Source organism: Triturus cristatus, chromosome 8 (assembly GCF_964204655.1).
Source record: "Triturus cristatus chromosome 8, aTriCri1.1, whole genome shotgun sequence".
In the NCBI taxonomy this organism is placed as follows: domain Eukaryota; kingdom Metazoa; phylum Chordata; class Amphibia; order Caudata; family Salamandridae; genus Triturus; species Triturus cristatus.
The window spans coordinates 171,528,172-171,555,551 of record NC_140591.1 but is presented as its reverse complement, the minus strand read 5'-3'; the positions used below and the strand labels follow the sequence as shown (position 1 = coordinate 171,555,551).

The following is a 27,380-nucleotide window of genomic DNA, read 5'->3' as shown; positions in this document are numbered from 1 at the left end:
ATTCCTGGACTTGACGCTTTTCATTGAAAATAATTTGATACAGAGTGAATTATATCGTAAACCCACTGGATGCAATGATGTATTGCATGCAAATAGCTCTCACCCTAGACATCAGTTAAAATCGATTCCTTATGGTGAATTTACTCGGGCAAGAAGAAACTGCAGCAAGAACAGTGACTTCATCGCATGTAAAAACAACATGAAAGAAAGATTTTTAACTAGGGGACACACTTACCATCGACATGGCAGAACGAAAGATCTTGAATACAAAAAGAGAGGATACTCTTAAAGACAAACCTACTAGAGATACCATCTCTGAACAAGTCAGACTAGTCACCAACTATAATGAGGTAGCAAGAGTCCTGAGAAACAGCATGAATAAACATTGGGGGATACTGAGTAATGACAAATCACTATTTAAGTATGTTACCAACCAACCATTGATTACATACAGACGTGGGAAGAATCTTAAAGCATTGATCAGTCCTAGCTTTCCGAGACGTACCCAACAATCCAATTGGCTCACACAAAGGTGTACGGGATTCCACAAATGTGGGGGATGTAAAATCTGCCCCCTAGCAATGGACAACACTAAGACTTTTGATAGTCACTTGGGTAAAAAATACAGTATCAGAATGATGTTAAATTGTAACAGCCGCTATGTGGTATACATGATTTAATGTCTATGTGGCTGTTTTTATATAGGAAGTACGATTAGAACCCTGAAGGAGAGAATATATGAACATCTAAGGGCAATTAAGCATAATGACATCCGATATGCCACTGCCACACACATGCAGGAATGCACCGCACAGGGCAGAAATAGAACATTCTCATTCTGTGCTATTGACCAAGTTAATTCTGACCCGAGGGGTGGCAATAAGGAATTAACTCTAAGACGCAGAGAGGCCATGTGGATCATGAAGCTTCAAGCGGTTGAACATGGGATGAACACAGACCATGAACTACACTACTTTCTAGGAGAGTAGACATCCCCGTTGTAAGATTAAGGTAGATAGAGACAGGGCACTATAGGAAAGTGAATATAACATTGGGACTGTAGAGTGATCCATCTGAATCTGTTATGATAAATATATATTACTCAGGATGCTATGATGTATGGATAACTTCTTGATTGTATTACTAATGAGGTATCATGATCTTTGTAATGCTCTTCCATATGGGCTAAGTGAATGTGGGATATTTACAATTATGTATTGGAACCTTTCGTGTCAATCAAACACCAGGATCCTGATTGAGATTCGATGACCTATAATTTGATACATATCCTCTCTCTATATTCAATCCAGACTGTACGGTATATACACTGTAGATGGTTCGATGTGGAGCCGGACAATGAGGCACCCACCTGTACTTGTTGTACTTCTTACTCTTCATGGGAGATTTGGGACAATTACTGACCTGGGAGGTCGCAGGCTTAGATAGCTTGTAGGCTTTTTCCCTCCCTTTCTTTACCTTTTTTTTTTTATCCTTTTTTTACCTTTGTCACGCATTGACTTACTTGTCAGAAATTGTGGGGTTTGTGTGGTTTAGGGATGATAATTTTATCTCATAGTATATGCACACTGGAATAACTTGACGTCACGACATGGTGGCGTAGATAATTGTTTTTAACTGAATTAGGTGACATCAAAGACTGACCTGATATCATATTAGATGACATTTTCAAGTGTGTAGGACGACCGGATCGAGTAACTAGAGCAATACTGAATGACATACAATATATGATGTGCGCTATTAACTTAGGATTCTTGCCGTTACGTGTAAATTGTTCTTTCATTACATTGTGTATTTCCCAATTGGGGCTGTACAATATCATCCTATAATTAGGGATTTTTTACTGCAATACCTCATGTGCCATGTTTGTTTCGTTGGCCAAAGGGCAGTTTTGAATATTCAAATATGGCGTTCGCGTTAACTATTATGCACTCAAGATGGTGCCCGTGGTTGGGATACGCGTCCACCACGTTTCCGCGCCAGGCTTTGGAAATTACCCACAATACTTATAGTACGTCCGGTCATCGGAGGCGTACTAGCACAATACGGAGGTACCGGGAGTCGGATTTGGGCTCCTTTGCTGTAACGTACAGGTATGGATCTGCTATTTGGGGCGTGACACAATTTTTGTTTTGTAAATTAATGCTGACCTCCTGAATAGATGTATAATCTTGACTTTTCAGCGTTCTGGGGGTCGTTCGAATTGAGAAGCCCTCATTGTGTTACGAGTTTAATTCTTCTCGTGATAATGCTGGTAAGCGGATATATGCTCTTATACTTGCATTCCACTATGGTGTTTTTGGTGTCGGGCATCAGATGTGGCTTACCGGTCACATAGCATCTTTGCTTGTGATTCACCATGTGTCTGGGTACAATTTGTGCATGCTTATGATATTCAGGTGTGCTAATAATTTTGGTGTCAGTTAGGACATGTTTAGACGCGTTAATAGGGGTTCAATTTTCTCCAATGGCATTTAAATCTCTTTCTGGATGCTTTTCTATTGGACACTATGGTTGTCACTCTAATTCTTCGTCTCTCTCCATTCAAGCCCCAATTTTCTTCTCAATTGATACACTTTTTTGCAAGCTATTAATTATGGACAGGAGCATTCGGTATCATCTTCTTTTAAATAGGAACCTTATTATATTTACAGATATTGGTTTAATTTTGGATGGTACATGAAATCCTATACTTTGTCTAGCCATACTCAGGCTGGACTGGAACTACAACCAGTCATAAGGTATGTTTACACCCTATGAATGCGACCTCTATCTTAATATTGGTCCTTTGTGGATGCGTCGCAATCACTTAAAAATTGTCTTATACTTTTCTATTAATTTTAGGCACATAGACGTTTACACCGTTTTGGAAGGTAGGCTTGGTTCTTTGTGCAGCTTTATCTTCTATGGACAACCTTTCAGGTTGTGTCACCTGTGTATTAATGTTTAGCTGCACTCATGGCTTACATTTCCTTTTGGATTTTATCTCTTCATGTCAGTAACTAGGGTGCTTGCCTCATTGGTTGACTTTACTTTTCCAGCATTAGCACTGTATATATTAAGATGAGCATTCTCTGTACTATGTCAGTCACTAGGGTGTTTGCCTCATTGGTTGACTTTACTTTTCGAGCATTAGCACTGTATATATTAAGATGAGCATTCTCTTTACTATGATCACTGTTCCATTTGAGTTTATTATTGATATTGTTTTATGACTCACAATATGGGTTTAGTATAGGAGTTGGGATCACCACTTTTGCACATGTGATATATGTTATTTCTAGTAGCAGCTTATTGAGTGTGCTGATATTATGTTTGGTATGTTTTCCAGCCCTGAGGAAGTCGCGGGTCTCTTGGCCCGAGCGACGAAACACGTGTTGGCTGGAGCGTAACAAGAGATGCATTAAATCATTTATGCTGTTTATTTACTCATGCCAATACTCAAGTCTGATTTATCTTGATGATTATTAATGTGTGCCGGGATATAAATTCTAACTGTGGACAGATCTCTTGATCATATTGGAGGTGTTGGATGATTGCCTCTTCCCTGGGCACCTACATGATTATTGACATCATCATATAGTTACGGAATTTAGTGAGCGCCAGACCTACCAGGATATAATCATCCCAACGTTCTTGCAATTTAAGAGGCCAGCCAATGGAGAAGAGGGAAGAAGAGGGGCGGGTTCAAGCCCCACTTCTGAAAACGTTAAATCTCGCGAGCGAGATGGCGCAAGCACAGCCTTCGCTAGCCGAGACCTAAAAATGGTGGCTTGATATATAAAATGACGTTCTGTTTCTAGTAGGTACATACAAAAAGGCTGTTCCACAATTTTCATTAATATGGAATTGTAATGAATAATTTTCGGGTGTTTTTATTTGTATTGTATACACTCGGGAAGTTATGAAGCTTTTACGTCATGTCAAAATGGCGCTTATACTTTCGGTGCTTTAAGGGTGGCCAGATACACAAAATGGCGTCCTGTTTCTAGTAGGCATAGCGTAAGTTTTATACATATACCATAATATCTATGCTTATCTTGTTTTTTCACTGTACATTTTAAGGGATATTATATCTTGTGTGATGTCAGTGTTTGTTAACTATATATACGAACACGTAAATTATATACAGATTGTGATTAATTTATATACTTGCCTCTTCAAGATGTCACTTCTTAAATTTGGAATAACATGGTACACGTCCTGTACCAAGATGGCGGTTATGGTTATTCACGCTAGACCGTCTTTTGTTTCAATTAACACACGTTTGACATCCAGGCTTTGTTGTATAAATACGGGTCCAGCAGTGTGTTTCAACGTAATTTTTCAGAAACAGACATTGGGACGATCTCATTTGGCCACCATGCCATTTTGTTTGTAGGTACACTGTCCTCACTGTCCATGTAATGGATGTTTGTTGTATACTGCATATTTTAAACTTTAGGTGTTGTATATACTTTTTCAAAATACTTATTATCGAAACGTTTGTTAGAACTGAAATCCAGTTTAGGAGGTGAATCTACTATGATCCATGTCGCGTTTTTGAAACTTTCCTATTCTTACGAACAGAATGTGTACTTGTTAAACATGGCGTTCCTTCCCATTTTAATATGGTATTGCACCTAGCGCGCTGTTGTGAGATTCCATATGGAGTTTAATGAGTCTTCGACAAAAAACAGATATCTGAGCAGAGTCGGTTTTTCAATAAATAGTTCTAATATGCCTGACTCATCTTATACATTTTTATTTGGCCACCACAAGTTATTGAAAAGGATACCGCGACTTAGAAGGTATTATAAAAATGCAATGTGCTCCCTTTTAAGAAGTCAGCTCGTCTTTAGATACGAAGTTTCGCTCACCCCGTTACTATGAAAATCCTTACACATTTTTATTTGGCCACCACAAGTTAATGAAAAGGACACTGCGACTTAGAAGACAATATAATAATGCAATGTGTTCTCTTTTAAGATGGCGGCTCATATTTAGATACGAAGTTTCAGCCAGCCCGTTACTATGAAATTCCTTACATGAATCAATACGCGATGTAAATAGTGTGAGCCCAGGCGCCTTTTTAATCTCTCTTTCACAGATTCTACTTAGTAATGAAAAACAGTGTGTTTTCTTCACTTTAAATCAATGTGCAATGTAAATAGCTCGGACGCCTTCCTAATCTCTCTTTCTCTCTCCAATGTATATTTTTTAACAATCAGAAATAATGTGTCTTCCTCGCCTTAAATAGATTTCACCAGTTTACTTTTGGGACAACAAATCGGAGTCATTATGTTTGCCACCAGTTCTCGAAAGATGGAATCTTTTTGCCCTTTCAATTAAGAATTGTTTCAATCTGTTCCTCGAAGATACAAAATTCATCAAGAGAAACTTGCTCACTAGTACAATCGTACGAGTTACTTACCTTCGGTAACAATGTATCTGGTAGACATGATTCTAGCCGCAGATTCCTTCACGTAGAATTATCCCCAGGCGGGAGACTGGATCCGGAAACCTTTTTTGCCACAGTATCCCTGCGCGCCGGGGGTGGGGCGACATCACGCGACTCCGCCCAGGCGTCGTCCGCGTAAGTGACGTCAGCGAGGTCACATAAGACCCACCCCGGCGCGCCTACGTCAGTTTTCTTCAGAGAACTTTTCCGCACCACAACGCGGAACCACCAGATAAACTGAGGAAGCATGGGAACAGTGTGCGAAGAGCAGAAAAATTGGAAAGAAACGGTGACTAACACCACCAGAGTAGTGACAACACCGCAGAACCCAAGGGCAGGGAAAGAAGAAAGAAGAAGAAGAACAAGCAGAAACCTGCGCAGTCACCCTGCCAGCACATAGACAGCCTCTCATCCCTGTGCCTCGGAGGCAAAGAACATGCGGAAACGCATGGCACACGTAGTAAACCCACCTCCCCCATCCTGAGCAAGGAACGGGACCAGTCCCAAGAAAACAGGGACAACAAACTTCCAAGCCACCCCAACCTAGAGGGCACGCACCCACAAGTGACAAGGGCAAGACCTGGCCAGATGACCCGTAATCAGAGGATAGCAATGGAAGGAAAGGAGGAGGGGGTGGGGGGGAAGAGGACAGGGATAGAAAGCAATCCCCCCAACCCTGGAGTAGCCAGAGCAGCAGGGCACCGGAGCATCGGAACCCCATCTTCCAAAGAACCAAAGGAGGAATGAACCGTCCCCAGACGGAGTCACCCTTCAAGAACAAGGAAGGCACTCACAGGAGACACAGCCACCCACCGGGAAGCGAGTACCGACGACCAACCCAAGGGTCCTCGCAGAATAGGGGAGGAAGGGCGGGCCGTGAAGGAATCTGCGGCTAGAATTGTCTCTACCAGATACATCGTTACCGAAGGTAAGTAACTCGTACATCTGATAGAGACTACTAGCCGCAGATTCCTTCACGTAGAATAGATACCCTAGCAATACCCCCTGCGAAAGGACCCCACCAGCCAATGCAGAACAGAGGGCCCCAAAGGGGACCAGATCTGTGGACCAGGTAGAATCTCGCCCCTGCCAGGCCAAGGGAACCCCCACAAGCAGAACCCCACCGACCCCAAGGGGATGTAGGAGGGAAAGAAGGCTGAAGAGGCTCGTACACTCACAGCAGAGGAACCAAGGGCAAGGACTGAGAGGCCGAAGCACCCCACTCCACCACAAGGCAACATAGCTTCCGCCCAATGCAAGACAGGAAAGCGGAAGAAGAAGAAGCAGCAGCCTAGAGGGCCCAAGGTAACTAGGGAAAAGAAGGCGAACCCACTCCAGGTGGAAAGCAGCCTGCTAGCCAGAACTGCGCCGGCAGTCAAGCAAGAAGAACAGCCCGAGGCCCCAGGAAGGCCGAGTAGGCGACGCCTGGCTAGGGAGAACATAGCATCATCCCAGACCTCAGGATAGGAGCAGGGAGAGGAGGAGATGCCCGGGCCACCACTACGAGTGGCCGCGCACACGACCTCAGGAAGCAAAAGCAACCTACCCAAACGCCATGGAGAACAGGTACCCAAAGGCGACCAGAACCCTCTAGCAGAGCGCAAGCCATATTACAGTTACCACTACCCCACATAGGGTACGTCAAGTCCCAAGATATGGGAACCATCTTTGGAAGAACTTCCGCAGCAGAGGAAAAAACAAAAGAGCCACGGGGAAAAAAACACCCCCGCTGAAGGCTTGACAAGCAGACCAAGCAAAGCAGAAGGCCCAATCTCAGGGCCAAGTCTGAACAACAACTCCTGCAGAACCCACACACACAATCAACATAAGGGCCGTCCAGCAGCCAACAATGCCAAAGTTGCAAGGAAGGACGTAAACAGGCAGAAAACACACTCCACAGCCAGAACAGCCGGCCTAAGAAGGCCCAGAATCAACCCAACTCAGAAGTCACTGAGGAGAGGACGGAAGAGGAGGAGGACGGAGCCCTGCCAAGAGTCTTTGGATGGCGGAGTCGGCCGGGGCATGGAACAACAGGCTGCCATCAAACGAAAGGTCGATGAGTCGCTCCCGAATATTCTCAGGGAATACTCCGTCCCGACGCCAAGCATGGTGACGGAGCGCGACTGGGGAAGCCATGGCCCAGCCCAGCACCTTTGAGATGTCCAGAGCGGAGCGGAGAACAAACGCTGCAAGCTCCCGGCCATCCAATGCATGATGCCGTAAGTCCACCTGACCAGACTCCTGGGACGCTGCAGATCCCAGAGACTCAGCCGAGTCCCACACACAGGAGGAGGCCCTAACGAGCACACACAAGGTGTTAAGGGCCCGCAGGGCCGCGCTGGTCGAGGGGAACATGTTGCGTCCCCAAGCGTACAGCCAGAGGGCCTCTCGGGACGGCGGAGTCAACAGTGGTGGCAGGGAGGGAAAAGCAGTATGCAAAAGGGGGTTGACGGCTGAGGGATGAAGGTAAAGACACGCCGGGTCACGCGGTGCCGGGAGGTGCCGTTGCAGAAGACACTGAGGCACCGGGTCCCCTGAGGCAGGACGCCTCCAAGCCCCCGTCAAGGAAGAAAGGAGCGAACCTTCAAAGGGAAGTAAGATTTCCCTCCCACCAGAGCCCTGGGGGAGGACCTCCAATAGATGGTCCGCCGGAAAGTAAGCCACCGGGTCACCCATGCGCAGGATGCCCACAGCCGTGGACACCACGTGAGCGAAGGCCGCACCCGCCTCCATAGGGCCCCGCGGTGGAGAAAGCAGCTCCTCCGTGGGCGACGGCTACAAACTAAGGCGGCTGTCCCCGAGGCCAAGCGGGACGGGCAAGGGCCAGACCTGGAAGTCAGAAGGAGCCTAAGAATGAGGGACCTGCCGCTCTTCCGACAAACACCTCTGCCTCAAGAAGGGCGGGGAGCCGCCCTTCGATGCCGGTGAAAAAGACACCACGCGGCGACCAGTCTCTGGGGAGGACGACACCAATATACAGCCTGCCTCCAGAGAAGAAGGAGCGTCCGAAGATGAATCCGCCGTATGACCCATGCGCGGAGCCGTAGAGTCCGCTGCTTGAGGCAGGACGTCGGCACCATCCGGTGTCACCGGACAAGGTACCTCCAAGTCACCCCGCACCGGAGCGGAGACCGGAGTATAGCTGGAGCCGCACCGGCATCGGGGTGGCACCGGAATGACACCAACCCGACCCCGGCGAGGCAGCCACCTGCGCGGGGGAACGAGACGTGCCTGAGGAGTGGCACAAAGCCCTCCGCGAGCCGCGGCCCAGAATGAGGCGAAGATCGCTCGGCAACCCATGTGGCGGCGCCAGAGAGGATCCAACCTCCGACTTGCCCTACGATTAGGCAGCCACCTGTGGGGAGGGACGAGAGGGGCCCGGAGAGGGACGAGGGGTCCTCCCTCGCCCTCGACCCGGAGCGGGACGAGGAGGGTCCACCGATCCCTGTGGCTCCGCACGGTCTAGCTGTTGCCGGCGCCGTAGCGGCGTCACCTCGGCCTTAGACAGGACCACCTTGTCAAAGGACCGAGAGGGGCTCGGGGATGCGAGCCTAGCCCCGGTGACCTCCCGCAACACCACAGGGACCCCCGTGGGAGTTTGCGGAGAGGCAGAGACATCGTGGCCTGAAGGAGGTGCCCCAGAGGAGCCGCACCCAAGCAGCACCACTTCCTCCAAGCCTGGATACGAACCAGTCGGCGCCGGGGCCACCGGCAGCGCCGTGGAGGGCCCAGCGCAGGGCGAGGGATGTGTCGATGCCCCAGGAGGGAAAGGAGGAGGAGATGCCAGCGAGGCCTGTAAAGCCGCCGCGTATGTCTCCATTTGGACTCTTGACGCCCCAACACCGGGAAACGGTGGATAGGATGACACGCGGGGCCGCCTCACCCGCGGAGAGTCCACGACCCCAGGAGGCCGGAAACCAGCCCCCGGGGACAAACTGTGACATTTACCCACCGGGGAGTGACGCTCACGTGACATCGGAGAAGGGCGAAGACGGCGACCACGGCCGTATCTGAAGCCGTCCACCGAAGCAGACCGAGGGGAGGACCTCAATCTGGAGAGACGCGCCGAGAGAAGTTTCATCCAGCGCTTCCGCCGCGACTTCGGCTTCAACTGTTGGCACGCCGCACAATCTGTGGTGCCGTGATCCTCCCCCAAACACCACATACAAATAAGGTGAGGGTCCGTCGCAGACATAAGACGCCCAAAAAACGTGCAAGTTTTGAAGCCCGAAGGCATTCGCACACTGTTCCACGAAAAGAAATGGAAGAAAAAGGGGCCCTAAACAGGCACGTAGCAAGGATCGAATCCGCGTTGCACGCGGAAAAGGAAAAAACTGACATAGGCGCGCCGGGGCGGGTCTTATGTGACCTCGCTGACGTCACGTACGACGCCTGGGTGGAGTCGCATGATGTCGCCCGCCCCCGGCACGCAGGGATGCAGTGGCAAAAAAGTTTCCGGATCCAGTCTCCCGCCTGGTGATAATTCTACGTGAAGGAATCTGCGGCTAGTAGTCTCTATCAGATACACTTTTGCATGTTGCTAGTGCAGGCTTAACATAAATGTTTAAGCTAACACCGTTAATTTACTGCATTTATGGGTCATAGACATATAGATGCATCAGTTCAGCATGACAACGTGACTGTTTAAGATGGCGTTTGCCTTTTTAACTTTGGTCAGACTCTAACTGATATATGTACAGCCAGTGATTTTTATTCTATGTAAGAATAATGACCTTTATATAACTGTCACCACTCTTCACCTACTTATGTAGGGTATATTATTCGTGGTCTCAAATATATTATTTTGTAAACAGACTACACAATTTAGGGCGAAGGAACAATGTATACATATATCTATTTGTTTTAGGTGACAACACTTATTTTTATGGATTGTGTATCAAGAGCATAACTGCTGACAAAGCTTCATAGAGGAATAATCATCTTGATCTAAATTTGGAGGTATGTAATTTTGTTGATATGTTGCAAACATTGAAAATGTACAGTTGTGGAACCTTCAACATATGAATTTCGGGATTATAATAATATGGTGTTTTATTCACTAAAGTATAGGTAGTGGGCCCCAAAGAGACAAAAAGAAAATTGTGTGATCATATGAGAGGATGTCTTTTGATAAAATTAACTTATTAGCTTCACGTGGAGTAGATTAACTGTCATTTCAAAAGAGCCAACTCTTGTGTATCTCATCACTCTTGTAAATAGCTCACTAACATATGTTTATGCGTCTGCTTTTGTAGGTTTGTATATATTTTAAATGTCTTTATGTATATGTTTTTCTATAGCCTTGAAGAAGTCTCTATGGGGACGAAACGCGTCGGCTAATGGATAATGAATTTTGGATTTTATCAACTTGATATATTTTCGCCATTCTCAATAAAGAATAAAATTCATAAGAAAAAAAACACAACGACTTGGATATTTCTTCGGAACATCATTACTTATTTATGTCAAACTGACTTTGAATAGATATATAACTTTTTGTGTGCGGAATCCATATCTTTTGTCAATTTAGTTGTGTTATCCAAGTAGGGGTGGAGAGGGGTTCCCTCCCAAGTTTTCCTGCACCAACCATAACTTTTCCTGAATTTTTTTGACAGGTGCGGCTTTTCTGCCATCATCTCCGCCCTCTTTCTGTTCTTTCTATCTATTGGTAATGAATTTTATTTAGGTTTTAAAAACAAAAACATAAATAAAAGGCATTGTGATTTACAATGCCAATAGCTTAAACTAGCACAAATGTGAGACCTATTGCATTACAAATGCTTGTTTTAGGACTTGTGCCCTGTGGGTAACCCCTGCGAGCTTTGGCCCTGGTCCACATGATGGAGCAGACAAGTGTATGGCAGTCACTTATGGTACAGATTGCTGAAACTGGTGGCAGTTTTCGCTAGGTGTCGGCTGAGGCATGAAACGGGTGGAGCGGATACTCAGCCTGCTACCGGGCTGTACTATGAACTAAATCCCCGATAACCGCTTCCTGGATTTTTAAATGGTGGTTAAAATAGAGTCCGGTCGAAGCCCAAACTGCACATGAATTTTAATTTGCAAGACTTCGAGCACCTGAAAACAACTCTACGTTGCTTTCAGGTGCTCGAAGTCTTGCGTTTATAAAAACGGAATCAGAACTACTTGTACCAGAAAGCATCACAAAGCTAATTTCTCGAATCTGGGTGGACTGCTCACAGCTGACATAGGACCTTCTGCCAGTTTTGTTTTCACAGGACTTATAGTCTCTTCTTTCCGTTTTGTTGTGTCACCTTAAACAGATTTTGCTGCTCGTTTTTTTATTATTTGATCTGAATGCCGATATTATTTGGTACGAAACACTATGTAGCACGGAGATGCTAGGCAGCATGTGCAGAAGGATAAAGTGAAAAGAGGGTGTGGAAAAAGATAGAGCGGAGGGGTGACATATGTAGAGGAGGATGTCTAAAAGAAATGAGGGAAAAGGGTATAAGTGCCTTACAGCGGCTGCAGAGCAAAGTGGTGTGAAGAGGAGGACAGCAGTGACTGTGGCACTGAAGACCATTACTATTTCCACAGGCCTCTGTATGTTTACCTCACTCATTTTCAGAATAGAAATGTTTTCAATTCTAATTGTTCACGACAGTATCATTGGAACTAATTTAACTGATGCTGAAAACAAGCACTGGCAAAGCCAATGGGTCTTGTTTGCTGTAGGTATGAATCAGTTATTACCTGCTGTGTCTAGTAAAGAAAAAAAATAAGTATAAGCAAAGACAAAATGCATTGCCTTGGCAAGCTAGTGTGATGTTTAAAAAAAATTTTTTTTAATGCAAGCGTAAACATGAATTTAAAAAAAGCCAAACATGCTGCAGTCTAAACGTGTCATATACTTTCAATAAAAACGTTACATTAAAAAAAGTTATTAGCTCATATGCTTGTTAGTAGGCACACTTAAACAGGTATAGAAATCTTTTTTAGTTTTACTGCACATCACACTATTAAAGCAAAAAAATTGCTATTTGCTGAAAACAGTTTGGAAACACAAAGAAGACTTAAAAAATACAGGTAGGGAAAGAAAGAAAAAAAAAGAATTAGCAAAGTTAATTCTTTGTCCTCAAGTCCTGACACTAAACTGCACTTATTTTTAGTCGGATGTACATAAGTGAAGAGACAAAATGTTGTCACTGACAACATGGCGCAAATTGTCTTCAATCATTGGCTCTGTTACGCCATCAGCTGTGAATGGCAGGAGCAAAATATCAATGACATTTGAACAGACAAATGGAAGACGGCCGACCCAAAAGCTCCTCACAGATGTACATTTACATTAAAAAAAAAAAATGTTTTAAAAAGAGGCTGGCGAAACAGCTGAAGCGGACTCTCATCCAGATCTAAACATGAGCATCTCTAAGCAAGTTTGACCGTGCATTACTACTAAACAGGACACAGCGAGGGCTCTTATGCATAATAATACGTTTTATACTTTTAAGTTTATCCTAATTTCACTGGTTCCCAAAGGCAAATTATTAAAAACTGGACAAGCTTAAATAGAACCCAACATATCACTGCATAGTATTTATTAGAGGGGAAGGCTACTTTTCAAAGAAAAGGTAGCAATTGCAAAATGTGTCTAACAGAGTTAAGAGGGCTCTATCGGAGGAAATGATTTTGTGCTACACATCCAGAAATAGCATGCCTGGAGTGAAAGTTTTCTGCAATGTTAGATCACACAGTTTACAGGGTCGCCATCTTGTAACTGCCGCATACACATGATACCCAAGGGACACAATTGAATGTATATATAGTTTGAGCAACAGGGACGGGAAGTCAATAGGCTAAAATCTGTCAAGGCGTACCCCCAATATTATCCTGCCTGTACATCGTGACTGGTGATTTATGTGCCACCACATCCTTTTTTTAAACCAGTGGTCTGGTTACATAACTACTTGTGAAGTTATTTGAAAAAGTAGGTAGTGGAGAGAAAATCCTTAAAGAAGACGTGTAAAAGGAGCTGCCACAGACGAATAGTGAGAGGTACTAAACATGCAGTAATATGAAGGAGGGGGGGGGGGGCGATTCTTCCAGCAACAGGCCGAGCGGAGATGCAGGGGCTTTAAGAAAGGGTGAAAAACAACAAGGCCTCACTAACAACCGAAAGGTCTTTTAAAAATGAACTGTGAAGTGCTCGGGTGCGGCTGTGTGTGTGCCCGGGATGCTGCCTCAGGCCTGGGCTGGGGGAGGGCTAGGGGCTGAAGCCCTTTGAGCCCAATGGGTTTTGCGCCGCGCCTGGAGCTATTAGTTGTGACTCTGAGTTATAGAAAATGTTCAGCGGCTGTTAATTATACTGAAAAAATATAAAACGTAAAAAAAGTAATATTTCTGTGCTCAATAAGTCTGAATAGTGTCATAACAAAGCGGTTCATTTCTGTGTAACATGCATCCTTCTCACCAGTGACTTCCAAGGAAGCCTCGCTTACCGACTTGATGTTGGTGGCATGTGTACATGGAGATCAGAAACTGCCAGTCCTTCAAGCCATTCTATGCAAGGACATCATTAGAGCCTGCTTGCAGACCACATGTGCTTTTGGAGAAACTAAAACTAAATTCAATAAGCACAAGACAGTGCATGGCTTAAACAAATGTTTCTGTACATTACTTATTACAACATCAGCTCCTTCTACTGTAACCCCAATAATTTCAGGGCCATTTTCATCAGCACTTTATGAGCCTGGTACACTGCCATTTTCTAATTATTTTCTGTGGGGCAACAGCTGTGTAAGAAGCATATAAAGCAGACAGAACAGGCCCAAAGGACCCATCTCTTGGCTATCTTTTACTAAAAAGACTCTGTAAGCAAACCATGGAGCCTGTGTTTAAGTATCCGAAGGATGTCACTTAAATATGCTGCAGACAAGGCCATTGCCGTTCTTTTGCTGCGCAGCCTGCTGTACATCTGGAGCACTTCCACTGACCACGTCATTTTTCTCCAATAGGGCAAAACCAATACACTTTTAATTATAGCCCGAACTCATACAGAGGCTCAATCAAGTCACTGTTGCTACGGGCACAACACTGTCAGAGAAAACAGTTTTCGCTTTGTCAAGTTTGTTGGATGGAAATGAAGAGTGGCACGTTTTAAAGATTTTGAATAATAAAAAAAAGACTTCAACTCGCATACAATATCGGCGCCCATGTCTATTGTGCGCATGCCGGCCGGTAAAGTGCATGCCGTGCCTTCAGGAGGAGAAACGCTTTCACTTTAATGAAAAAACTGGCGAAACCGGAGATGAAGCGCGAAAACGGAGAGGGGCCCAAGTTCAACGAGAGAGAGAGCCACTGCTCATGCCTCCACCGACTGGTGCCGTGAGCAAGCAAAATATCCAGTCCGGGTGGGCGAGCCGGAAAGGAGACAGGGAGGGGACCAAAAAGCCTCACTGCAAATCAAAAGCGCGTGTTTAACAAAGTGTGACGCTCGCCAATGAAAAGCAGAGGCGGAGCTTCCACCCCACTTCCAAAAGCAACCCGACCACAATAGATCTCGCAGAGCAAGCAGCGCATGCGCTGTGACGCAAGGCGAGACCTAAAAAGTGATGTGGAGGGGAAGAGTCAGATGGAAGAGATTACAAAGGCTTGTTTTGGGGGATCAGTAAAAGAGATGTCTGATGGCGCAAGGAGGGGGAGAGTCTAGAAAGGGCTATTTTGGGGGTCATAGTAGTGGCATGGGGTTTGAGATGAATGAGAGTGGATATAGAGGATATATTGATAGAGGTATAGGGTGAGAAATAGGGTAGTGCTTTGGAAAGAGTAGTACAAAGAGGTTTCAGATGAGTCAGAGTTTTGAGGTAGAAGATATATTGAGAGAATTATAGGGTGTGAAATGGGGTAGTGCATTGGATATGCTGGATTAGAAAAAAGTAATAAATATATAGATTCATAAGTACATGGAAAGTTTAAAAATGCATAAAGGAAGTAAGTATATGTAGATTACAGATATTGATAGAGGTATATTGTGAGAAATAGGGTAGTGCATTGAATGGACTTTTATTTTTTATGGAGGAAAGTAATAAATATATAGATCCCAGTACATGGAAGGTATATAGATGCATAAATGAAGTGAGTAGAAGTAGATTAAAGATGCATTCGATAAAATCTGGTTAACCAGTATCGTACTTAAAAATTTATTAATTTTTTTTTTACCATAATTATTCTACATGTTTATACAAAGCAATACACATATTTAGGTACATATCTATAGTACAAATACATGCTTATATACAGAGGGATATGCTGTATATTTCTGTTTGCCTATGGTGCTTATGTGGGGAAGAGCCAATTCTTGAGTAGTTTTCTGAAGATAAGGTGGTTGTCAGTGGATCTTATGTTGGGGGGTAAAGAGTTTCATATTGTGGCTGCTTAAACAGAGAAGGATGTGCCACCCATGTTTTTTTTCTTGTATCTTGGGATTTTGAAGCGGGGTGCTATGCTAGAGCGGAGGTTCCTATGATGAATGTGTTTGGTGATTTTATTCCTGATGAAGAGCGGTCCCATTCCATGTATCGCTTTGTGGGTGAACCAAAGCAGCTTGAACGAGGATCTTCTGGCAACCGGTAACCAATGCAGGTCTTTTAAGGCAGGGGAGATGTGGTCTCGCGGTTTGATATGTAAGAGTAGTCTGGCAGCCGATATATATATATATATATATATATATATATATATATATATATACTGTCCCAAAACTGCCTCTAACTCAAGGACGTACTCCACAACGAGAATAGTCTCCAAAACCCTTTATTTCAGGAAACTGCACATAGCGGCTGCAATTCAGTCCCCGACGCGTTTCGGAGCCGTAGGCTCCTTCTTCATGGGGTAGTGCTTAGGCAATGGGCGGTTTAACCACAGGGGTATTTATCCATATAGCGCATGCACTCACCAGTGAGGCATGCTGGGACCTGTGGTCCGATACTTCTCCTTCGGTGGAGTCCGTCCATTTTGCCCACAGTAAATCAAGCTTTAATGTTAATTTCTATAGCCCTCCAGTGGGCCCCAGGCGCTGTGTGCAGTTTCTGCTTTAGTCTCCTTGTGCTGCTTGTAAGCTCGTACAATACCAGCCTGCAGTCCTGTCACCACATTTCAAACAGGTGAGTCATCTTCCGCGTCTGAGGCCGCCGCGTTTAACATTGTCCTCCAGAAGGTTGATATGGAGCCTGGACTCCGCTGGAGACCAGAGGCCTCTGATCTCCCCCTCTCCCATGTGGCCGCCCATCCCAGGAGGGACGCATCCGGCACCACTGTGTGCGCCGGTTGGGGAAGGGAGAGGGATCTGCCATTGACCCAATGCCGGTTTGTGAGCCACCACTGCAGCTGTTGTGCAGTGCTGTCCGAGATCTGGACATAATCGGACATGTTCCCCTGATGCTGCGCCCACTGGAACTTCAGGTCCCACTGCAGAGCCCGCATATGCCATCTGGCATGATCTACCAGCAGGATGCAGGAGGCCCTGAGGCCCAGCAGCCTCAGGGTCATCCTGACCAAAACCCAGGATAGAGGCTGAAAGATCGGAATAAGCGCCTGAATATCCTGGACTCGCCGTTCGGGAGGAGAGACCCGAGAGTGCATTGTATCCAGAACAGCTCCGATGAAGAGGAGCTTCTGAGAGGGAATTAGGTGCGATTTCGGCACATTGAGAACCCCAGCGAGTGCTGAAGGTCCACCCTAGTCTGGAGGTGGGAGACGACAGCCTGGGGCAAGCTCACAAGTCATCAAGAAAGAGGAAGACTGGAACCCCCCATCTGCGCAGATGAGCTGCGACCACCGCCATCACTTTCGTGAACACCCGTGCTGGTAAGGTCAAAGGGGAGCATGGGAAACTGAAAATGCTTGTGGCCTACCGTGCACTGTAGGTAGCGCCTGTGGGATGGCAGGACGGGGGTGGGGAAATAAGTGTCCTGCAAGCCAAACGCTACCATCCAGGGTCGAGGACAGACTGGATCTGAGCCAATGTCAATATTTTGACCTTCTCCTACCAGAGGAAGCGGTTGACGTCCCTGAGATCCAAGATAGGATGCAGGCCTTTGTCCTTCTTGGGTACCAGGAAGTAGTGGGAATAACAACCACGACCTACTTCTGGCACAGGGGCTCGCTCAATAGCTCCCTTGACCAAGAGAGCCGTAACTTCCTGACAGAGAAGGGCCAAGTGATACTCCCGACATGCAATGGAGTGTTGGTGGCATAGAGGGAGAGGTAATCTCGAAGGGGAGGGAGTAGCCTCTTCGGACCTATCTGCAAAACCCACCTGTCCGACGTGATGTTGTGCCAGTGGGGGGAGGGGTAATTGCAAATTCTACCGCCCACTGGCAACTGGTGGCCCTGAAAAGTCGGACTAGGAAGATTTGGAGGCAGCTGCAGGGGGGAAATTGGTGGACTGACCCGCTCTTTGGTCCCGGGTCCCACGACGCTGGGTCCCATGTCCCTGGCCGAGCAGAGGCTGGGTGCCTTGTGCGGCCCTGTGACTCTGGGTGGAACGTTGTCGGGCACCCCTACTGTGGCCGCGAAAGGCAGACTGCATGGGGCGAGAAGTTGCTGCAAGGCCCACAGACCTGGACGTAGCCCTAGAGTCCTTGAAGCGCTCGAGCGCGTTGTCCGCCTTGTCCCCAAACAGGCGACGGCCATCAAAGGGCATGTCCAAAGGGTAGATAGAACATCCCCAGAGAATCCAGAGGTTCTTATCCAGGCGTAGCGCCTCAGGGCAACCAACGTGGAAATCAACCTACCCAGCGAGTCGAAAGTATCCAGCCCACACAGGATGGTAAACTTTGCTGCGTCTCGACCCTCAGCAACAGCTCGGGCGAGCACAGCCCGGGCCTCCTCCAGGCACTGTGACAGCACTCAAGCAATTGTCTTCTACACCGAATGAGTGTAACAGCCCAAGAGACATGCCGTGTTCACCGACTGCAGTCCAAAGCTGGTGGAAGAAAACCTCTTCTTCCCAAAATGGTCAAGCTTCTTGGATTCCCTATCTTGAGGAGCTGTACGGAAAGCACTTCCTTTTGAGGATGAGACTTGGACCACCAAACTCTCGGGGGTAGGGTTTTGGGAGAGAAAAAGTGGTTTGCCCTGGGTGGAGTTGGGCAATCATCCTATCCACAGGAGCCCCTGTGCTGGGCTTGGACTAGGATCCCAAAAGGACATCAGTGAGGGTCTCATTGAAAGGCAGCAAGGGCTCCAAAGAGGCTGTTGCTGGCTAAAGCCCCTCCGTCAGGAGGTTAGTTCTGACCGCCACTGTAGGAAGCTCAAGGCCCAAGGCCTCAGTCGCCATACGCAACACCACAGCATAGGAATCTCCCTTGTCCGTTGCCACGGTAAGGGGAGAAAGCATACCAAGGTATGGGGAGGTATCCAGATCACTTGCATTACCCAACTCATCTCTCCAGTCCGGATGTTCAAGCTGGTCTCCCAAAAGGTCAACAAACCACTCCCAGTCCTCCTCTGGCTGCCACTCAGGGCGATAAGGAATGCCAGGGAAGAACAGTGGTATAAAAGTACCCTTCGGTGCCGGCAGATGCTTTTCCGGCTCCGTATCCAAGTGGAGAGGAAGGCTGGGGTCGACGCTGGCTGGGGCCGCAACCAGCGTTAGAGACGTCATCAGAGGAATCAGCGCCGGGGCAGGTACCGTAAGGTCGACTGGCGGCAAACCGGATCAGGCCTGGATCCTTGGGGGCCCTGCGGCACCGAGGATGGTGCCGCCAGCATCGAAGGCCTAGAGCCCCCAGCTGAATCCGCGGGGCCCGAAGGCACGCCGTCGGAGTCGGGCTGCCTAAAGATGGAGTGGAGGGCTTCGCAAAATGCATGAAGCTGGGCAGGGGCCGTTCAGCTCCTGGAAAAGGAGGGAAGCGCGGAGCCGTCCCAGCAGGCTCCAAGGAGGGAGCCGGAGAAAAATGGGGAGAAGGTGAGGAGCAACGATGCTTCTTCGCCTTCTTCTTGTGCTTCGACTTACTCGATGACGAAGACTACGATGACGAATGATGGTGGTGGCTTTGAGACCTGTCCCGCGACCTTCCCCTCGACCAGGACCTCGAATGGCGCGGAGCCGACTGCCAGGCCTCCAAAAGCTTTCAAGACCACTCCCGCAAAGACTCAGGAATCAGGGCCTGGCAGTCGGAGCAAGACTATGGGTCGTGCTTGCGCTCCAGGCACCAAAGGCACACGAGGTGCAGTTCGGTGACCGGCATCAGCTTGTGACAGGAGTCACAAGGCTTGAAACTGGGTCGACGACTTGACATCTCTCGTGCACCAAGAGTTGTAAAGACTTAAAAAAAAAGATATACCAAAAGTCGAAAAAGCTTAGCTAAAAAATTACTAAGCGTATCGCTCCCTCCGGATCTGCGCTGGCTGGCGTGGAAAAAGAAAATACTGATGTCAGCGAGCAGGGGCGGCGTCTAAGTAGATATAGCGACATCATCCCGGCGATCATGACGCCAACGATGAACGCGGAGTCAATCGACGCCACCTACCAACACGCAGGGGTACTGCTGAGAAAAGAATTTCCGGATCCAGTCTGATGCCTGGGTTTAATTCTAAGGTAAGGAATCTATAACTAATAATCTCTTTTAGATATCTGGCATATTCTCAAAATGGACGAAACTGCTGAGGAAACTGACTGGCAGGGGTTGAGAGGCCTAAAGAATAGGCAGGATCTGTTTCTCTGAAACGTCCCAGGGCAGAATCCGCCTTTGCACTCTGTAGGCGAGAGCCATTAAAGCACATACATATAAGTGATGCTTTGACATCCCCAGAAAAGCTTTTAAATCTAATCCAATCGCAGGGATGTAGCACCACACTAGTGCTAACTGCCCTGCCCAAGTAATCAGTCAAATGCATCCTTCACTGAATTATGTATTTGGCCACACCTTGATCATTCCAATTGATTTAAGCCAGAGAGGCACGAAATTCGTCAGGGACTACCAGAAAGATCTCACAGGGCATGTGTCTATCAACCAAGTAGACAACTGGCATTCACTGGCCCTCCAGGCAAGGCTGGCTGACAAAAACATTCTCTAAAGTCTTAATCGTCCGACTGTCTGGTGGGGTCGCAGAGAATAAACTTAGGACCACCATGCTATTGGAAACTTGGACCACCAGACTTTCTGAAATGGGACATTGGACCAAAAAAGTCCAGGTCGCCTAGCGCCTGCCTGTGGCTAATGGCTGTAGTAAGTTCTCAGACGTAGTGTTCCCAGGCTATAACACATCTGTGAGGGCATTAGTTTTAACTTCACAGAAAAAAGTTTTAAGTCCAAAACCTCAGCTGTGTATCTAATGACTATAGCAATGGAAGCCCTTTCTTCCACTGGTGGTCCTGAGGGTGGGGGAATCAACCCAGTATGAGGGGAAATATTGAGTCCATTGGTCTCCTGTAAGTCTACATATAGATTAGCATCATCATGTCCATTGTCATCTCCAAGTGGTAGTAGATAGTAAGCAGAGTCTGAGCCCAAACCATGGAAACATCTAACAGTTTGGAGCCTGGGTCTGGGTGAAATCAGGATGCAACTTCAATTGGGGCAGAGATGAGTTTGGCTCGGAGTTGGACACCAGTATCAGAAGAGGGTCCTCCCTATGGAGTAGGGCCAGCATTAACGTCAAAGGCACTGATGCAGATTTTGGTGCTAGAGTGTAAGTCTGCAGTGAAGCCGTTGAGGATCTCAAAAATGGTTTGAGAGGCGCAGAAGGCGCAGATGATGGATCAGCCTGTGGTAACCTGACTCGAGGCCCCACAGGAAACCATGAGAGTCCTAAAGATGTGCAAAATGGCCTCTCACAACCTTTTTGAGATCCTCAACGGCTTCACCGCAGACTTGCACTCTAGCACCAAAATCTGCATCAGTCCCTTTGACGCTAATGCTGGCCCTACTCCATAGGGAGGACCCTTTTCTGATACTGGTGTCCAACTCGGAGCCAAACTCATCTCTGCCCTAATTGAAGTTGCATCCTGAATTCACCCCGACCCAGGTTCCAAACATTCAGATCAGTTGCGTTGTCACCGATGATCTGGGCAACTCTGGGTGCATCAGGATCAATTGTGGCATCAGCCCCTTGATTGTAAGTGAGACCGACTGACATATTGACTCCCTCATGACTTCTCTTGAGATAAAATGTGGGGGGGATGAGGACAAGTCCCGTTTGATCTTCTTGTGTTTATTGTTTGACCTGAACTTAATGTTGTGTTCCAATCCCAAGCACCATGGTCAAATTTTGTGTTGGTCTGTAATGCACATTTGTCCAACACAGTCCATGCACACTGTAAACTTCAAGGGTTTAGGACGGCAAGGTGAAAAAGTGTACCTGATGAAACAAATTGGAAATAAACTGAAAACAAATAAATAAATATCCATCTGAAAGTCAATCTACTACTGAAAATGTTCTAGGAGGGAAAGTAAAAAGCAAATATATCACTGTGTCAATACATCAGTCTACAATACCACAGCAATGTATCAGGTAGACGTGTTAAGGATATTATATTCTAAAGTCCCACAAGACAGTGAAAGGTGATGGTGATTATTGAAAGTTTAAACTATTAGTGAAGGTAGGTTAAATACAATTTATACCTATGCTACTTTGCAATCTGTGACATACTAGGGAAACTACAATCAAAACTTGTCAATAAAAAACTATTTACTACACCAATGACAACAAAGACATGTTTCAACACACACTGATTATTTAGACTTACCTCAGCGATTTTCTGTTTGATTGTGGCAGGCGTTTTTCGATTGGTTGCCTTTTACTGTAGATTTTCTGTTGCTTTTCTATGTACTTTTGGGTTGTTTTGTAATTAGAAATGATTATCCTAGTTTTCTCCTCAATTAATGCAGATAGTCTCAGAGTCATACTATAAATCTATAAAAGAAATAAAATCACATTAGATAAAAATGCAAGTTTCAAGTTTATTTATGTTTGATAATATGTAAATATAGGCAAAACTTACAATACAAGGCAAAATATCTTAAACATGATATCAATTTACACAAGCTTATTTACATAAATAAAATACCAATATATTTTGTTTCCATACATATGTAAAACACAAATAAAATACTTGATGCATATTTTTAAGCAAGTATGTTTCTTACATAATAGTGAAGGCAACATAAAATGAATAAGTGGAGCATATGTTTAATATACAAATGGGCGATACAGAAAAGGGCAGTGAATAGTGCAAATATAATACTAACAAATTACACTCAATTTACTTAGAAAAAAGAAACTCACCTAACGAGATTTAAATCATAAACACAATATAGTACATAGGTACATAACAGAAACAGTTTGGGCTGTAACTGATCATAACTATCTGTAGGAAAGTAGGATCTGCTTTTATGGTTACTCCCACCTTTTGACTGGTGCTATGCTGTTTCTGACTAGTCTGACTGAGATCCTACTAACAGGACCCCAGTCTCTGTGCTTTCTCCCTTAAGTTGACTTTGGTGAGTACTTAGCTACATGCCAGATCGGCTACTGCTGTACCATTATAAGTCCCTAGTATATGGTACTGAGGTACCCAGGGCATAGGTACACCAGGGGTCTCCCATGGGCTGCAGCATGTATTATGCCACCCATGTCAGACCACTCAAATTGTGACTACAGGCCTGCCATTGGAGCCTGTGTAAGCTGGTGCTAACACCACTTACGACAGATATAGGTTTCTCTACATCTGAGGTTACTACATTTAACACCTATAAGTCAACCCTAAGGCAGGCCTAAGGCAGGCCTTTCAATCTTCAAGACAGGGTGCTCGGTTCAAAGTGTGAGGGTGCCTCTGCATGAGCGGAACACCCCTACAACCTTCCCAGTCCATTCTCCCGGGTTGTAAGTGCATATGCCATTACGAATCATAAAGTAGCCATGCGTCATTACGCAATGGCTATCTCTAAACTGGCTGTAACGAACCCTGTCGTGTTTAATATCAAACATGTTGGAATCCTACCCACACACCGTAACCGGTGTTGGAGGTATGATTCCATGCACTGTAAAGCTCCTATTGGAGGCTCTCAGTGCTTCCAGTACCAGTCTTCTAGACCCGGACAGCCCACCAGCAACACAATTCTGACCTCCTGTTGCTGAGCCAACCTCAAGCAGGGGAAGGCAGAACAATAGGTATCCTGTCACATGTGACCTCCTCCCAGACAGGGTTTAGTGTATTGGGGCCAGGTGGAAGTGTTTGCCGCCGCCACTCAGTCTGCTTGCATGGCACAATTGGTGCCCTCCTTGCTTAGTCCTCTTCAAACCAGCTCAGGGAGCAGTTGGCTCCCGCTCTAGCACAAACGTGCACAAAGGACATGGGAGTATCCTCCCCACCGTTCAATACCCCCCTCCCCTCCCCCCGGGAGGGAACACAATCTTACCAACCCTTTCCTTAGGGTGCTTAAGGGCAGACACCACTTCTTCTTCGACCGTCTGGGCACTCTGACCATCAATACTGCAACTGGGAAGACTTGTGCTCCTCCTGGTCTGATTGCCCTGCTCGTCTGCTGCAACGTCCGTGCCTGTACTCCATACAGGAACTTTCCAAGACCTGTGGGCCTCCAAGACACCTGAAGGAATATCCCTTGAATTGAAGGAGTCACTTACCTGCATCTGCAAGCACAGCAATGAAGCGGACCTGTCTGCTGATCCTGGGCTTCTACGGAGTCCGGAAGACTCAGCAACACAGGTGGTGGTTCTTCACATCCATCGACTTTGAGGCCAGTACCCCTCATTGGAGCTGCAGGAACAGAACCCCTGTGCACAGCATCAACTTGCCATTGCAAAGGCTGGTTTGCTCTCTTCCTCAGAGATCTTTGCACTCCAAGTAGTCTCCACCTCAAGCATCATGTGACCAAGATCTTCGTCCTCATCGCATCCCTTGCACCATGGGCAGGCATCTTTGGTGAGCTGCTCAAGGTCCTCTCGCAACTCAAGTGCTTCCGGCCTGTGGGTCCATTTGAATTTTCTTTGATTTCAGCAGGCTCCCCTGATTGCTCAGGTACTGCTCCGACTCCCTTGCCCATGGAGAGTCACCTGGACCTTGCTGGTTCCGACACTGCACTTTCTTGGCTTTCCACGTTGTTTGCGGTTGCCAAGACTTGTTGGTGCTACCGATTGACACTGACCCCTCAACTCTCAACATCCTATGTGGGACAGCTCGTGAATGGCTCCTGGTCTTCAACAGCGCAGCACCAAGGTCACCGTCAACTCTCCTGCAACATACGACATCTGTGGGCATATGACTTGTGTCCCCTGGTCACTCCTGAGTGGCAAAGACTCTGTCACCTCTGCTTGCAGGTTCTTCACATCTAGAATCCAACTTTGGGTTCCACCGGACACTTTCACCTTCCCCAGAGGCGGCATCTTCCTGAAGTCCTCCACTGAGTTCGACTGTGGTTTCCGACGCCTCTTCAAATCTAAGCACCCGGCTTCCCTGGTGTAGTTATCCTGGTTCCTAGTGTATCCACGGGCGGTGTGGCTCTTCAACTTTCTGTCTTCCACTGGGTTTCTTCAGGGTCCACTGGGAAGGGTCCTTCTTTAAAACTGCAACCCCGACTTACCCATTGGCTATTGAGCACCCGGTCGTGTTCCCACACTGCACACGAACTCCGTGGGGTTCTGATTTACTTACCTTGGTTGGTTCCTTGGGGCCCCAGCACTTCTACGTCTTCTGGGCATAGTCTTGACTTGGGTCGTGGTTCGCATACCACTATTTTAGTATAGGGTTTGGTCCTCCCCGGTGACCACTGAATAATACGTGCTACTTACCTGTTTTCTTTGCAAAGTATTGTGGTCATTTCATATATATACGGGTAGGAGATACATGTATGTGTTAGTGAGTGTCTTATAATAATACATATGTTTATAAATACACTGTTTTTTTCACTTAATCTATATCAATAAGATTATGCTCTTTGTAAAACAAGCTGCTTTATACTCCTTCTGGACTAAGTCTGAAGGCTGCTCTCCACAGCTACCCCTTAGAGGGCTTTATAAGGTTGTCTAGGACAACTAAAATCACCATAAGGGTTGTCTGGATTAGTGCAGGGTGCCCACTTACATAAATGTGCACCATGGACTAAGCCAGCTTCTCACACTATCCAAATAATAAGACATTTCACTTATTTTCTTAAACTTCAATTATTTTATATGGAGCAGATCTGTCTTAATACTGATCGTCTCCAAGAATTTCCCAAATCTATAACATAATCGTATAGTACCACAATTCATTATATAGGTTAACGACTCAATTTCTCTGATATTCATTTATCTAAAACCAGGCATTAAAAGACGCTTCCTTGCCATTAAAAAGGAAAATGCTTCTTACCAGTATGCATCTGTTCTTGGCATGCAGAGCTGCAGATCCGTACACTGTGCATAGATCGCCATCTGGTGTTGGGCTCGGATGCTTGCACCTTGTTGTTGTCTTGGAAGAAGTCTTTTGTAATCACAGGATAGATGACTCCTCCCTTGGACGAAAATGCGCATGGGCATCGACTCCATCCTCATCACCATGATGGGAAATGATGGAGTCAGTAAGAAATAGAAGAGATGTCCATGTGAATGTATCTAATTAAGATAATACTGGAACAGGTTCCGGGGAGGTGAGTCGGCGTGTACGGATCTGCAGCTCTACATGCCAAGAACAGATGCATACTGGTAAGAAGCATTTCTAGTAGTAGGGCGTCTAGTAGTAGGGCGTCTGGCTTCTTTAATGATGTTCATACAGTCTAGCAGAAGGTTAAGATAACCGAACTCTAGGACTTCAGGAGCCAGATTGCTAGATTCAGTTGACCCAGATCGGGCGACCTTATCTCTCCATGGTTCTGCATTAGCAATGTTGGGGAGAGGCGTAGTTTTTGGTGTGGAACTACTGAGAGTTCCAGCAGTGTTGTGAACCATGGTTGGCGTGCCCATGTGGGAGCCACTAGGATCTTGAGAGACTGTTGCCTGAGCTTGCGTACTACTAGGGGAATCGGTGGGAGTGGCGGAAAAGCGTACTCAAATCTGCATGACCAATTCATCCATATCGCATTGCCTTTGGACAACGGGTGTGGAAATCTGGCGGCGAAGGTTGAGCAATTTTGCATTTTCATGTGTGGCGAACAGATCTATGTCTGGTTGACCCCACATTTGAAAGAATGGTTGAAGAACTTGGGGATGAAGTTCCCATTCGTGTATCTGCTGTGTCTGCCGACTTAGCAGATCCGCAATCTGATTTTGAACTCCTGGAAGATGTTCTGCAAGCAGGTATATGTTTTGTGGAATGGCCCATCTCCAAATGTTTTGTGCGAGCTGGGAAAGCTGCCAAGAATGTGTGCATCCTTGTTTCTGTATGTAATACATGGCTGTCATGTTGTCCATCCGGACTAGGAAAGTCTTGTGCTGTAGATGTACTTGGAATGATTTTAATGCTAGAAATATTGCTAGTAATTCTAGGTAATTGATATGGAGCACTTTGTTGAGTGGTCCATCTTCCTTGAATTGTATGTTTTAGAAGATGGGCTCCCCAACCGGTGAGTGATGCGTCTGCTGTTACCACTATCTGTGGAACTGGTTCGAGGAACGGCCGTTTTTAGACAGGTTTCGTGTGTTCCACCACTGCAGACAGCGATGTGTGAGGCTGTTCACCAACACCAGATCTTTAAGTTGTCCCTGAGCCTGGTTCCACTGATGTGCTAGGCATTCCTGTAAGGGGCACATCTAAAGTCTTGCATGAGGTATGATAAAATTCAAGAGGCCATCATTCCTATGAGTTGCATGAATACCTTTGCTGGAAGGGAGTGCTGTGGTTGAAATTTGGTGATTAGGGCTTGTATACTGGCTATCCTGGCTGGATTGGGATATGCCAGAGCTCTGGAGGTGTCTACTGTGGCCCCTAGATATTGATGTATATGAGAGGGCTGAAGATGTG

General features: G+C 46.4%; 1 protein-coding gene across 3 annotated transcripts in view; it reads right to left on the bottom strand.

Annotated features, from left to right (window-relative positions):
• Positions 1 to 27,380, bottom strand: part of BRWD1 (bromodomain and WD repeat domain containing 1) — a 2,304,433-nt gene that overhangs the window by 127,984 nt on the left and 2,149,069 nt on the right. For all 3 annotated transcript variants that reach the window (XM_085621250.1, XM_085621251.1, XM_085621252.1), the window contains one exon: positions 22,173 to 22,339. In XM_085621250.1, coding sequence (XP_085477376.1) covers positions 22,173 to 22,339 — 167 coding nt within the window. The remainder of the gene's footprint in view (positions 1 to 22,172; positions 22,340 to 27,380) is intronic.